Genomic DNA, 11599 nt, shown 5'->3' with positions numbered 1-11599 from the left:
CCTTTCTCACTGGACACAATGTGTAACAGACTTCCCTCTGTGATACACCTCTGAAGATGCCAGTCACAGATGCAGGCGAAATGTTAGGAACAAGATCTACCAGACCATGGCCACACAGACCGGAAAACCCACAACTAGTTGAATCCGGCCATGAAAGCCTTCGACAATACAATGTTGTTAGCTTTCCGTTTTGATCCCAAGATACTGCACATACAAGCTGATCTGCCTAAATAATAGTTAATACTATCACTATAGAGTGGTATATTGTACACAGAGTATATGCTTTGTAATCCTGACATCAGTTTAGCATGTTATGTAATGACAACCTAAAGTGGAGAGGTAATAGCTTATGGAGGTGGCAGAATGAAATGCATCACTAGCATCTTATCTCATGGATGTCCACTTCCCATTAGGAATATGCAAAGAAAACTAGAAGAAATCGCCTTCTCCCCCTTTTTGCTGGCCTAGTTTTCTCCCTTGCAGGAACACATTAGCTAGGTGAGCACTGCAGAACCCCCTCTGCCATCCTTTCTGCCACCTCCCCAGCTATCTGAGAAAGGGGGCCGTTGACTCTGGAAAACCTCCACCCTGGAAAAGCTGAGCTGCCGGACTCGAATCTTGTTCTTCTTCTGCAGACCCACAGGGCTATCCGCAAACTTACTCCTGCCTTAAGCTTACGGAGGAGAAACTTGGCCGTCCTGGGGCTCGTCCTCCTCTTCGTTTTCGTCGCTCACCTGCTTCGTCACCGAGGCGCCAGGCCTTGGGGTGGCACGTGGGCGGAGGTTGGCCGAGCATGCATCGTGGGCGGCTTCCGTCTCTCGTGCCTGCCTGGGGAGGCCGGCGCGGTTCACCGGTTGCTGTGGGCGGCGCAGGCATGGCGGAGAAGCTGCTCTCCGAGGCCAACGAGCAGGCCGGCTTCCCCCCGCCCGCGAAGCGGCGGCGGCGGCGGCTGTTGCCGGAGAAGAGGGCCGGGCTGCCGGAGGAGGGCGAGAAGCGCTACGTGCCGCCTCCGAAGAAGCGGAATCCCGGCGTGGGCTTCAGCGAGGCGCATTTCGCCGAGACCAGCTACTATTTCGAGGGCGGGCTGCGGAAGGTGCGGCCCTACTACTTCGACTTCGAGAGCTACTGCAAGGGCCGCTGGCTGGGCAGGAGCCTCCTGGACGTCTTCAGCAGCGAGTTCCGCGCCCAGCCCCTCCAGTACTACCGGGCCGCGGCCAGCGCCGGCCGCCTCCGCCTCAACGAGCAACCCGTCCGGGACCTCAGCGTCGTCCTCAAGGCGAGTGAGCAGCAATCAAAGCGTTTGTTTAACCAGATTAGGACCAGCACTTCATCAGTTTCGTCAGCATGGGCCAATTGGGTCATGCTGGTAGGCTGATGGGAATTGTAGTCTTAAACATCTGGAGAGCCGCAGGTTCCCTACCCGGTTTAAAAGCACATCGTAGTCCAGCCCGTCGCTTCGCAAAAAGTGCGACACGCGTGGGAGCTAATGTCGAAAGACAGCATCTGTTAAAAAAAAAAAAACCAAAACAAACAAGACCTTTACGTACAGCAGTTCAAATGTAGTCAGGACTCTTTAAACCAGTAGTAAAAAACTCCTAGCGCTCGTGTTATGAGAGGTGGACAATACCTGTTTCCAGACTGTACTATTTCGGAATGTGTCATATGTCGGCACCTTTCCAGAACGGAAGAACAGAAACGCTGCGTGCAGAAACCTAACGTGTCGGGAATAGGGGATTGGTTCGGTTCTTCTCCTGACCCTCCATCCCCCTTGCTTTTCTTCCAGGGAGATGCAAGCTGGATATGGGGTGGGACTGCAGCTACAAACAGGGCTGCAATACTTCTCTGTTGACCTTGGTAGAGTAGAAATTTCAGTTCAAATTCTTATTTCCTTATCTGCTGCTTTCTCACCCAGGAATGGTGAGTGGTAGAGGGAGAATGGCCAGTGTATTGCATTTATGGTCTGCTTGTCTCACTGATGCTCAAAGCACTTTACGAAATTAGGAAAATAATGGAATGAAGAAACCTGCATAGATATACTGTAAACTTGCAGCAATTAGGTTACCAAGTCATAAACAATGCAGTACAAACAAGGTAATGCATGCAATAAGCAATGCTATAAAGCACAACCGTATTCCATCCTGAAAGCACCCCTCCTAACCAATTCCTTTTATTACACCTTTTATAAAAATGCTGTCTTGAACAATTCCATTTTAAATTCTGTGTGAAAATTAGAAGTGTGGGAGCCACCTTGACGTCTTTGGCCACCTTAACTTCCTTGGCCCCAAAATGGCCACAACAGAGATACTTGAGTGTAGGCAACTACTGATCTCATCCATTTGAAGAGTGGTATCTTCAGAAGGCTTCAGTCATATATTTCAGTGGGGCATATTGGGGAAGAGAATCCTGATATCTAGTTGTCCATGCAGAGAAAATGTTTCCCTCTAGGGATCAAACATATATAATCCCTCACTTATGAAGGGAAGTAGATCAGGATGTTAGCTGTCAGATGTAGAGCTCATGTGTACATTTGGGTGCTGTGTGGTTTCCGGGCTGTATGGCCGTGTTCTAGCAGCATTCTCTCCTGACGTTTCGCCTGCATCTGTGGCTGGCATCTTCAGAGGATCATGATGAGCCACAGATGCAGGCGAAACGTCAGGAGAGAATGCTGCTAGAACACGGCCATACAGCCCGGAAACCACACAGCACCCAAGTGATTCCGGCCGTGAAAGCCTTCGACAACTCATGTGTACAATTTGTATTAACTCCAAAGAGTCACATCAGTGTTTGCTTCTTGTTTCTTATCTCTCTTTCTAACACTTCCTATTTTTCTCTCTTCAGTATGAAACACACTCTCCCTTCATCGCAGTCTTGCATGGCTCTCTTCACACTACCCCCAACTTGCAAACTTTGGTACTTCTCCCCTACTGGATTTCCCATAGCCAGTACCCCATGATATCTCCTTCCCTTTGTGCCCATAGCACATGCTTTGCACCACCGTCTTATTACATCCTCTTTCTTTCTGCTCCCAGCTCACAGTTTTCTCACCACCTTAGGCTGGCTGAGGGTAAAAATGACCACTTGTTGCGTGGAGGATTTATATGCATTTTTTGGTCTTTTTTCTTCTGGTCAGTGGCCAGAAAAGTGAAGAGCAAAGTTGTGGTTTTCTCAGTTCAGCATTTTAAATAGGTTTGTGCGGAGCTTCATACTCACTCAGATAGATTGGACTAGTTGCTGGCACTCTGTGTCGAGCTCTGTGTGACAAGGCGTTCACTCCTCCAACAGTTCATTCACTGATGTAGTCTTGACACAAGTTCAATATGACTGGTTCGCTGCAGGAGGCTAAAAAGCCAGTTTTCTACCAAGTACCTTTCATATATGGATTTGGATCCAGAGGTCCTGTTTCAGCAATGTGCTGGTCCTTAAAATAATATAGCAGCAGTTTTTAGGGGAGAGGGAATTTTAAATCTGGAATGCTGGGCGCCAATCACATATTTCTAATTATATCTCTATTTACTGAGATTATTGTGTAAATTAAATTTCTAGTTTTATCGCTGCTTTTAAATGTTTAATTATTTTATATTGTTATTCTTATATGCTGTACACCGCCCAGAGCCCTTCAGGGATGGGGCGGTATAAAAGCCTAATAAAATAAATAAATAAATAAATGGGGGGGTATTTATTTGCTGATTCTCTCTTCGTTCTGCAGACCCAACTTGACTTACTATTCTTCACTATTCTTTTTCTAGCTTGTTTTTTTACTGTGTACTTCCTTGGTTTACTCTGTGGAATTTAACCATAAATTCTGGAACAGACTATTCCTGAATATTCTTTGCTATTTTGAATATAAATTGCATTACTTACAGAATAATGACTTCCTGCAAAACACGGTGCATCGCCATGAACCCCCAGTCACAGCACAGCCGATTGAATTTCTGGTAGAAAATGAGGAGGTGGTGGTTGTGGATAAGCCTTCATCCTTACCTGTCCATCCATGTGGCAGATTTCGGCACAACACTGTCATCTTCATCTTGGGTAAAGAGCATAACCTGAAGGAGCTGCACACAATTCATCGGCTTGATCGCCTGACCTCAGGTGTCCTTATATTTGCCAAATCTGCAGAAGTGTCCAAGCGGATTGATGAGCAAGTTCGTGAACGACAGGTGAAGATCTAGCATTGTTTTGATATACTTTTTTTCTTTAAACGTTTACAATAAATGTTACCCTTGAATACAGCACTTGAAATCTTTTTGGGACTAGTTCATATAATTGGTGGATTCCAAAAGGGCTTCTGGAAAAATGCTCAGTCCAGTTGCCTTGCATGCAATTGCTGTTCATGTAAACTGCTGCCTCTGGCTGCAGAACAGATGTGCAGTCAGTTCCATTTTTCATATTTGCAGCCTCTCATAGTGGTTAAGAGCAGCAGGGTTCTAACCTGGAGAACCTGGTTTCCTCCACATGACGCCTACTGGGTGACCTTGGGCCAGTCACAGTTCTCTCAGATCTCTCTCAGCTCACATAGAGGCAGATAATGGCAAACCATCTCTTCTTGAAAATCCTGTGGGGTTACCATAAGGCAGCTGTGACTTGACAGCATGTGCACACACGCAAAAGAGCTTGCTTTGATTGTCCAAATTGCTGCATTTGTACATCCTGCTTCTTATCACACCTGGGTCAACAGCAACAGGCCTTCCTGGTTAGTCACTGCATTAAACATGATAGCACAGTTGCTCTTAGGTTGTTTGTGTTATGAAATTAGTGCTTCTCTACAACAGTGTTTCAAACCTGCAAGCACCCCTGTCAAAAAGTGGGAACAGCCAGCTGCCTCTGCATAATTCTGTGTATGGTCAACCTGGTAGTGTCATACATTTTTCACTTTCAAATTCTAAAACTGGCAGTTGGAGGATGTGCATTAATTTCCTTATTACTATACTTTACAGCCCTGTAAATGTTGGAAGATGTGTGTGAGTGTGGGTCTGCACTGCAAAAGCATCTAATCCTGTAGAACAGAAGTGTCCAACTCTGGTACTTCAGATGTTCATGGACTACAATTCCCATCAGCCCACATTTAGAGTGTAGTTTCCCAGTATGCCTACACTAATTTCCTTTATATTAGCTATAACATTTTAATGTCAGAATTTAGAATGCTAAGATTTCAAATTGGCAGCTGATGGTATACTAAGGGGAAAAGGAGAGTGACTTAGATGGTGTTCAAGAATTCTGGTCCTTGGTCATTAGCTTACTTACAGCTGTTCTGCAAATATTTGTCATTGGTTTGCTCATCACTGTAGCTGTAGATAGACTGAAGGAGAGGTGGGACCGTCTAAATGTAATAAAATGACTTAATTAAAGGAAGATCAGTATTGCCTAATTAATCCAGTGCATTACAGCTTTCTTCAAAATAAAAAGTCTCTTGGGTATATTTTTTCAGCCCTTTTCACCATGTTATCTAACTGGTGCTGCATGTTGTGCATAGGATTAATCTAGTTCTGATGACAGTGTTTGGGTTTTGATAGGATTTTGCAATAGTTTCCAGTTTTTGCCTTGGATCCAGTAGAGAAGGGAGTGTATCTTCCCCACCTCTGTATTCTTCCTGCTGTCCAAAATACGCCTTAAAAAGCTGATCCTGGGGAAAGGGAACCCCCCCCCCTCTGGAACAGCATCAAGGGAGAGTTGGTGACACCTACCCCTGCCAATATGAGAAAATTTTCCACAAGATGCAAGCTGTAGGGGTGCATGGATAGCCATCAAAGCTAGTATTGTGGAAATAAGTATTTATTCTGATTTAAGGTGTAATTGATACCCTGAATGCTAAGTGAATACAGAAATATTCTTAGCCACTGAATGGATTAGGGTTTTTTTCCTATGAGGTCTTTTCAAAAGCCCGACTATATATAAACTGAGCTTTTTTTCTGTTCAGCTCTATGTTTAAGTTTTAAATAATGGGTCAATGAGATGCAAGGTAAGTTTTCAGATAACAGGAGTTGCCTAAGGAAGCTAAACAACAAATGCTGTAGGTGCTCTAAAATGAGAGGAAATATAATTGACTAGGCAGCACTGTATTTGTCACTTATATCTGCATTCTAGCTCTTGAATTGATGTTGATTCTTGATTTTCATCTTGCTCCTTTCTCCACCCCCACCCCCCAAGCTGGAGAAGGAATATGTGTGCCGTGTACTTGGAGAGTTTCCAGAAACTGAGGTGACCTGTGAAGAACCCATCCTGGTTGTTTCCTACAAAGTGGGGGTGTGTCGAGTCGACCCCAAGGGTAAAACCTGCAAAACGGTTTTCCAGAGGCTAAGTTACAATGGCAAGACTAGTGTGGTGAAGTGCTTTCCATACACCGGGCGTACCCACCAGATTCGTGTCCATTTGCAGTTTCTGGGGCACCCTATTGTCAATGATCCCATCTACAATGCAGATGTCTGGGGACCTGCAAAAGGTAAAGGTGGCCATATTAACAAAACGGACAAAGAGCTGCTGCAGGCATTGGTTAGAGAACACCTTTCGAAAGAGAGTGGGGGTATCTTGGACATAGCTGAAGAAGATCTGACACAAACTGTGGGAGATAAAGAACACGATAGCCACGGGAATGGTGTGAAGCCTGCACAGGCCAGCTCTGTAAGCACCAATTCTTGCAGAAGTGATGAATCAAAGAGCGAAAGTGAGGGTGAAACATTCACATGTCCTCAGAATTCTGTCCTTCAGTTACAGGCTCATGAGTCAGAGTGTGGAGAAACTCACACAAGTGAGCAGCAGGATGGAAAGGATCATTTATGTAGAGAATGCAAAACAGTGAGACCGGACCCATCACCAAAAGATCTTGTGATGTATCTCCATGCCTTGTGCTACAAAGGGGCAGACTTTGAATATTGCTCCAAGATGCCTCAGTGGGCGCAGGACAACTGGGAAGAGACCTGAGATTATAATGTTTTGTAAAGACTTAAATTTGTATACGGCAAGAATGTTTCCCACACATGCTGTTTTTTAATTGTTGTAATCGCTGGTTTTGTTGAACAGTGGAGGAAAAGGAAAAACTCTTGTCTGATTTGTTGTAGAAGCCATGCAAAAAAATTAATGTTTTGCAAACTAGCTTTTGCAGTATGATTTATTTCTTTTACAGAACCTTGAAAGATGACTGCAGTGGTCAGGTAGGTTCACAAGGAAGCATGTAGTCAGGGTTTGCCTTGCATTTTTAAAATCTTTCTTGCAAAAAAAAAAGTAATGAGAAAATTACAGATAATGTTCTTAAAAAGATTTGATGGTCACCTGTATTCATTGTTTACAGAATGCCTACAACTGGAATGTTATCTCAGTGTGTAAGAGCTGGTGGAATGTTAAAGTCTTTAATCATAGCTTGTGTCAACAGATTTCATATAATAAGTTGGTGCTTTGTTGTCTTCCTTCTTTCTCAGTAAGATGATGAACTTTCCTCAATCCTGTTCATCAGTGAGCACTTAGACTCACTCTGCCTTCAAAAAACTGCCTGAGTTTAGTGTGGCAAATGTGAGACTTTCATCCTGCCATCCATGATCCATCTGTAATGAATTTGGTCTTTAGCCTTAGTCTGCATGTATCTTTAGCTCCAACAGTATATATTTATTTATTCATTGGGTTTATAAATATATGTATATGTATACAAAACACATGTCAGAACATAGAAAAAGCATAGCTTCTGCCAAAAGGTTTATGATTTAATTCAGTTCAGAACAGCCTCAGATCTGCATTTCACTTGAAACTTAAATTTAATGAAATTAAGTACTTTGCAGCGTTCTTCGTTAGATTTGCCTCATCAAGGAGTCCCACACACACACACATTTAAATTGTTTTATATCGAACCATCTTTTTTTTTGGTTTTAAGTTCTGCCATGTCTCAGGATGTTACGTCCATTGTGGAATCCTTTCTGCCACCTGCTGCTGAATCTGAGTAGGACATCTAGTTCCTCATTACAGCATCACTGATGACAAAATGCTAGGTTTTCTGCATGCAAGGAAAATTATACTGCCCTGCTTACTTGATCACATAATCAAATATATTTACTGTCCACACTTAGCGTTACTACATGGCTGTTTTAAGGTGTAGCTTCCAGACTTCCACTGCAGAGGGAAATGGGGCAGCCACAGCTCTGCCAACCCATTTCCTCCTTACTTGCTCTGGTGAGCAAGACTCCAGGACTGTTGCACATTAAATCAGCTGGGAGTAGATGACTGGAGCAGATACAAGGGACCATAACTGTGTTGTCTCTCTATAGGATGTGTAAAGGGTGTCAGACTAAGATCTGGGAAACCCAACTTCAAATCATTACTCTGCTATGGAATCTCACTTGGTGACCTTCAGCCAGTCATAATCTTTGCCTAAGCTACTTCACAGCATGGTGGTTGTGAATAAAAATGGAGGAGCAAAGAGCAATGTTTAGGCTGCTCTGGGTCCCCCAAATCAAAATAAAGGCAAAGTGTGCTATCATGTTGTAACTGGCTTATGGTAACCCCATGAAGTTCCACCTCGTGGGTTTTCAAGGCAAAAGATGAGCAGATGTGGTTTGGCATGGTCTTCCTGTGTGTTGCACCTTCAGTGTTCCTTGATGGTCTCCCATCCAAGCACTGCCCTGCTTAGCTTCCAAGCTATGATGAGATTTGCCTGGTCTGGGCTATTAGGGCTTCAATAAAAGGCAGTGGAAAGGTGGTGGTGGTTGTTTGCTTTGGTGTCAAGTTATAGTTATGGCATCCCTGTAGGATCTTCAAGGCAAGAGACATCCAGAGGTGGTTTGCCATTGCCTGCCTCTGCATCACGACCCTGGTATTCCTTGGAGGCTTCCCATCCATACACTTGCCAAGGTGAAGGCTAAGAGTGTGTGACTGGCCCAAGGCCACCCAGCAAGCTTTCATGGCATGAGTAGAAATGAATCTCTAAATTGCCCCTATGCTGGGAGAATTTTGTGCATGCTTCATACCCTGTTTATACTTCTAAAAAATTTTAACATTGAAGAGTAGACCTGCCTCGTGTAAGACACCCCAGTTGTGCATTTTAGAGCACCATCTACTGAATCATATTTTCTCTGGACAGCAGCAGGCCTCAGAACGATGTGTTCAAAAACAGATCATACTGGGTTGCAACAGGTTGGTATGAATCTGGATTAAGTAGGCAGGGGGCTGCATGGTTCAACAAGCCTGGAATACAACAGATTTTTAATTGCTGCCTATTGCCATTCTCACTTTACTATGGTTGGCTACCATTCTGCTGTTTTGTTCCTGGATCACTGCACATTCTCATTCCAATAAATTAATTGTACAGTGGGGCTCGCTGAACAGTTGTAATGATTGTTAACCTGAAGAGCAGAATTGCCCAGTGGGAGTTTTTAACTGCCAGCTTCATGGCTTTCAAAATCCTGGCTTCTGAGCAATCATTTGCGGTTATAATATCTGAAGCCTTTTAGGAAGAACTGAACCAGTTCCAATAATACACATATCAAAATGTCTTTATAATTATTTGGGCACAGTCTGTATGCTTGAAAGGGCCTGAAGCCTGGACCCAGCAAATGCAATGGTGTCTTTAGTGTTCTTCTTTTGAAGCTTGAGTGACTTACAGTACACCTACATGATTATCATGGTAAGTGGAAGAGGAATTACATTACTTTCCTGCAACAAAACTTAATTCTGAAACCATGTCACATGCTGACAGTACAAGTAATAATTTGATCTGAGTTTTCTGGATTCTTTGCAGCAACAAGAAATACATTAAAAATTGTTTGACAAAGGCAGTTTCCGATCATGAAAAGAAATCCTGCAATATTTTTCGTAGTAAATATGAGAAAATAAGTCCACAGTAGACAGAAGTCCTATCCAATCTGAGTAACTAGAAAAATAATGGCATGTGATATCTAGTGTTAAGCATGTAGAAATGTGCACAGGCAGAATAATATAGTGTAAATTAATGTATTAATGAGTGCACATTAAAAGTCAGATTTTTATGTTGAAGTGTAAAAAATTAACTGAAAACATTTATTCTGTGTGCTGCAGCAATGTGGGGAAAAACAACAATTGCAATTGTGAAAGGTGTTTTTGGTCATTTCCTAAGTCTACATATGTGGACATAATGTGTGCATTTCTGGTCACTGTACATCTAAAAATGTAATGCAAAAGATACAAAAAAGAAAGGGCTATTTAAAAATGATTGGGATGGGCTATTATCTTTGTGAAGAAAGCATAAAAGAGGGGTGGGTTTGCAAAGAAAGTAGAAAAAACACATACAATAATGTTTTTATAAAATAAATAGCAGTATGGGGAACATTCATAGATGAAAAAAGCTTCAAAATACACGAACACTAGAACTGATAGATAGCAAGTTGAGCTGCTCCTTAACACAGTTCAATTGATGGGGTGTTGTGATGTGCTAATTCAGTGGTTCTCAACCTGTGGGTCAGGACCCCTTTGGGGGTCGAACAACACACAGGGGTCGCCTAAGACTATCAGTGTTCTCCATCTGTAAAATGAATAAGTATTAGGGTTGGGGGTCACTACAACATGAGGAACTGTATTAAAGGGTCGCGGCATTAGGAAGATTGAGAACCAATGTGCTAATTTGTCCTTGCAAGGATTAGAAATTAATAACTGCATGAAGGAAACAACATTTAATTCCTAGAAGTCTTAATGTAACCTCAGCTTGTGGGTTCTGTGGGGCAGTACTTGGAAGGAGTTGCAAAGAACCAAATTTAAACAAAACAATTTACTTCTCTTTACAAATAACATTAAACATCAACATTTAAACATTACAATTCAAGGTCAGGTTGCATTTCAAGTCCTTCTAGTTACAGTTTACTGATACTGCCAAGTCCAATTCTTCTTTGCAAGTGGGTTGGCTCCTGAAGACTCCAAGGGCTTGATGAACAGGATGCAACATGATGAAGGTTTCCAGGAGAACTCTCACCCATTACAACCACAAAAAGAAAACCCTTAACAAGGTGTTAAGGGCTTATAGAACCAAGGTCCGAGTCTGGTAGTCTTGTCTTCTCCAAAGAGCTCTGCAGCCTTTCTGCTGCTCTGAGTCTCCACCCCCTTACTGGTTCAACCCATTCTGGGCATGGGGGTTACATTAACAACCCTGATCTGGATGGTTCAGACTGGCTCAATCTTGTTATGTCTCAGAAGATAAGCAGGGCTAGCCCTGATTAATACTTGGGTGGGAGACCACCAAGGAAGTCTGTGGTTGGTATGTAGACACGGGCAAATGCAAACACCTCTGAATGTAAATTGCCTTGAAAACTCTATGAGGTTGCCATGAGTTGGCGGCAACTTCATGGCACTTTCCACCGTCAACAGCCCGAATAGCCAAAACTATCATTTCTATTTTTGGAGACAGTTTATCAAATGGATGCTTGCAGTTCACTGCAGGAAATAGTACAACCACATCTTTGTAATCCTCGGTGAAGTAATTAGCTAGCTACTGTCATAATAAATTGAAAAAGAATGGAAGATTCAGCCATGCATGGTCATAGTGAGGAGAGCAAATGACTATTTGCAGGTGTGGAATTTACTTCTGAGCCATGAATTGAATGGCTTTATTTTTAAAATGACTCCCTTAATTAATCAACTTTATTTACAGGAT

The 11599-nt window shown here is 43.0% G+C and overlaps 1 protein-coding gene across 1 annotated transcript; it reads left to right on the top strand.

Annotated features, from left to right (window-relative positions):
* The first annotated feature begins 750 nt into the window (after nucleotides 1-750).
* Nucleotides 751-7380, top strand: RPUSD2 (RNA pseudouridine synthase domain containing 2). Its single transcript, XM_048484336.1, has 3 exons — nucleotides 751-1276; nucleotides 3864-4160; nucleotides 6148-7380. The coding sequence occupies exons 1-3, from the start codon at nucleotides 794-796 to the stop codon at nucleotides 6916-6918; spliced, it is 1551 nt and encodes a 516-aa protein (XP_048340293.1). The 5' UTR covers nucleotides 751-793; the 3' UTR covers nucleotides 6919-7380.
* Nucleotides 7381-11599: the final 4219 nt, after the last annotated feature.

Source organism: Sphaerodactylus townsendi, linkage group LG02 (genome assembly GCF_021028975.2).
Source record: "Sphaerodactylus townsendi isolate TG3544 linkage group LG02, MPM_Stown_v2.3, whole genome shotgun sequence".
Classification (NCBI taxonomy): Eukaryota; Metazoa; Chordata; class Lepidosauria; order Squamata; family Sphaerodactylidae; genus Sphaerodactylus; species Sphaerodactylus townsendi.
Note: the sequence above shows the minus strand (reverse complement) of the source record. Positions and strands in the feature narration are given on the sequence as shown.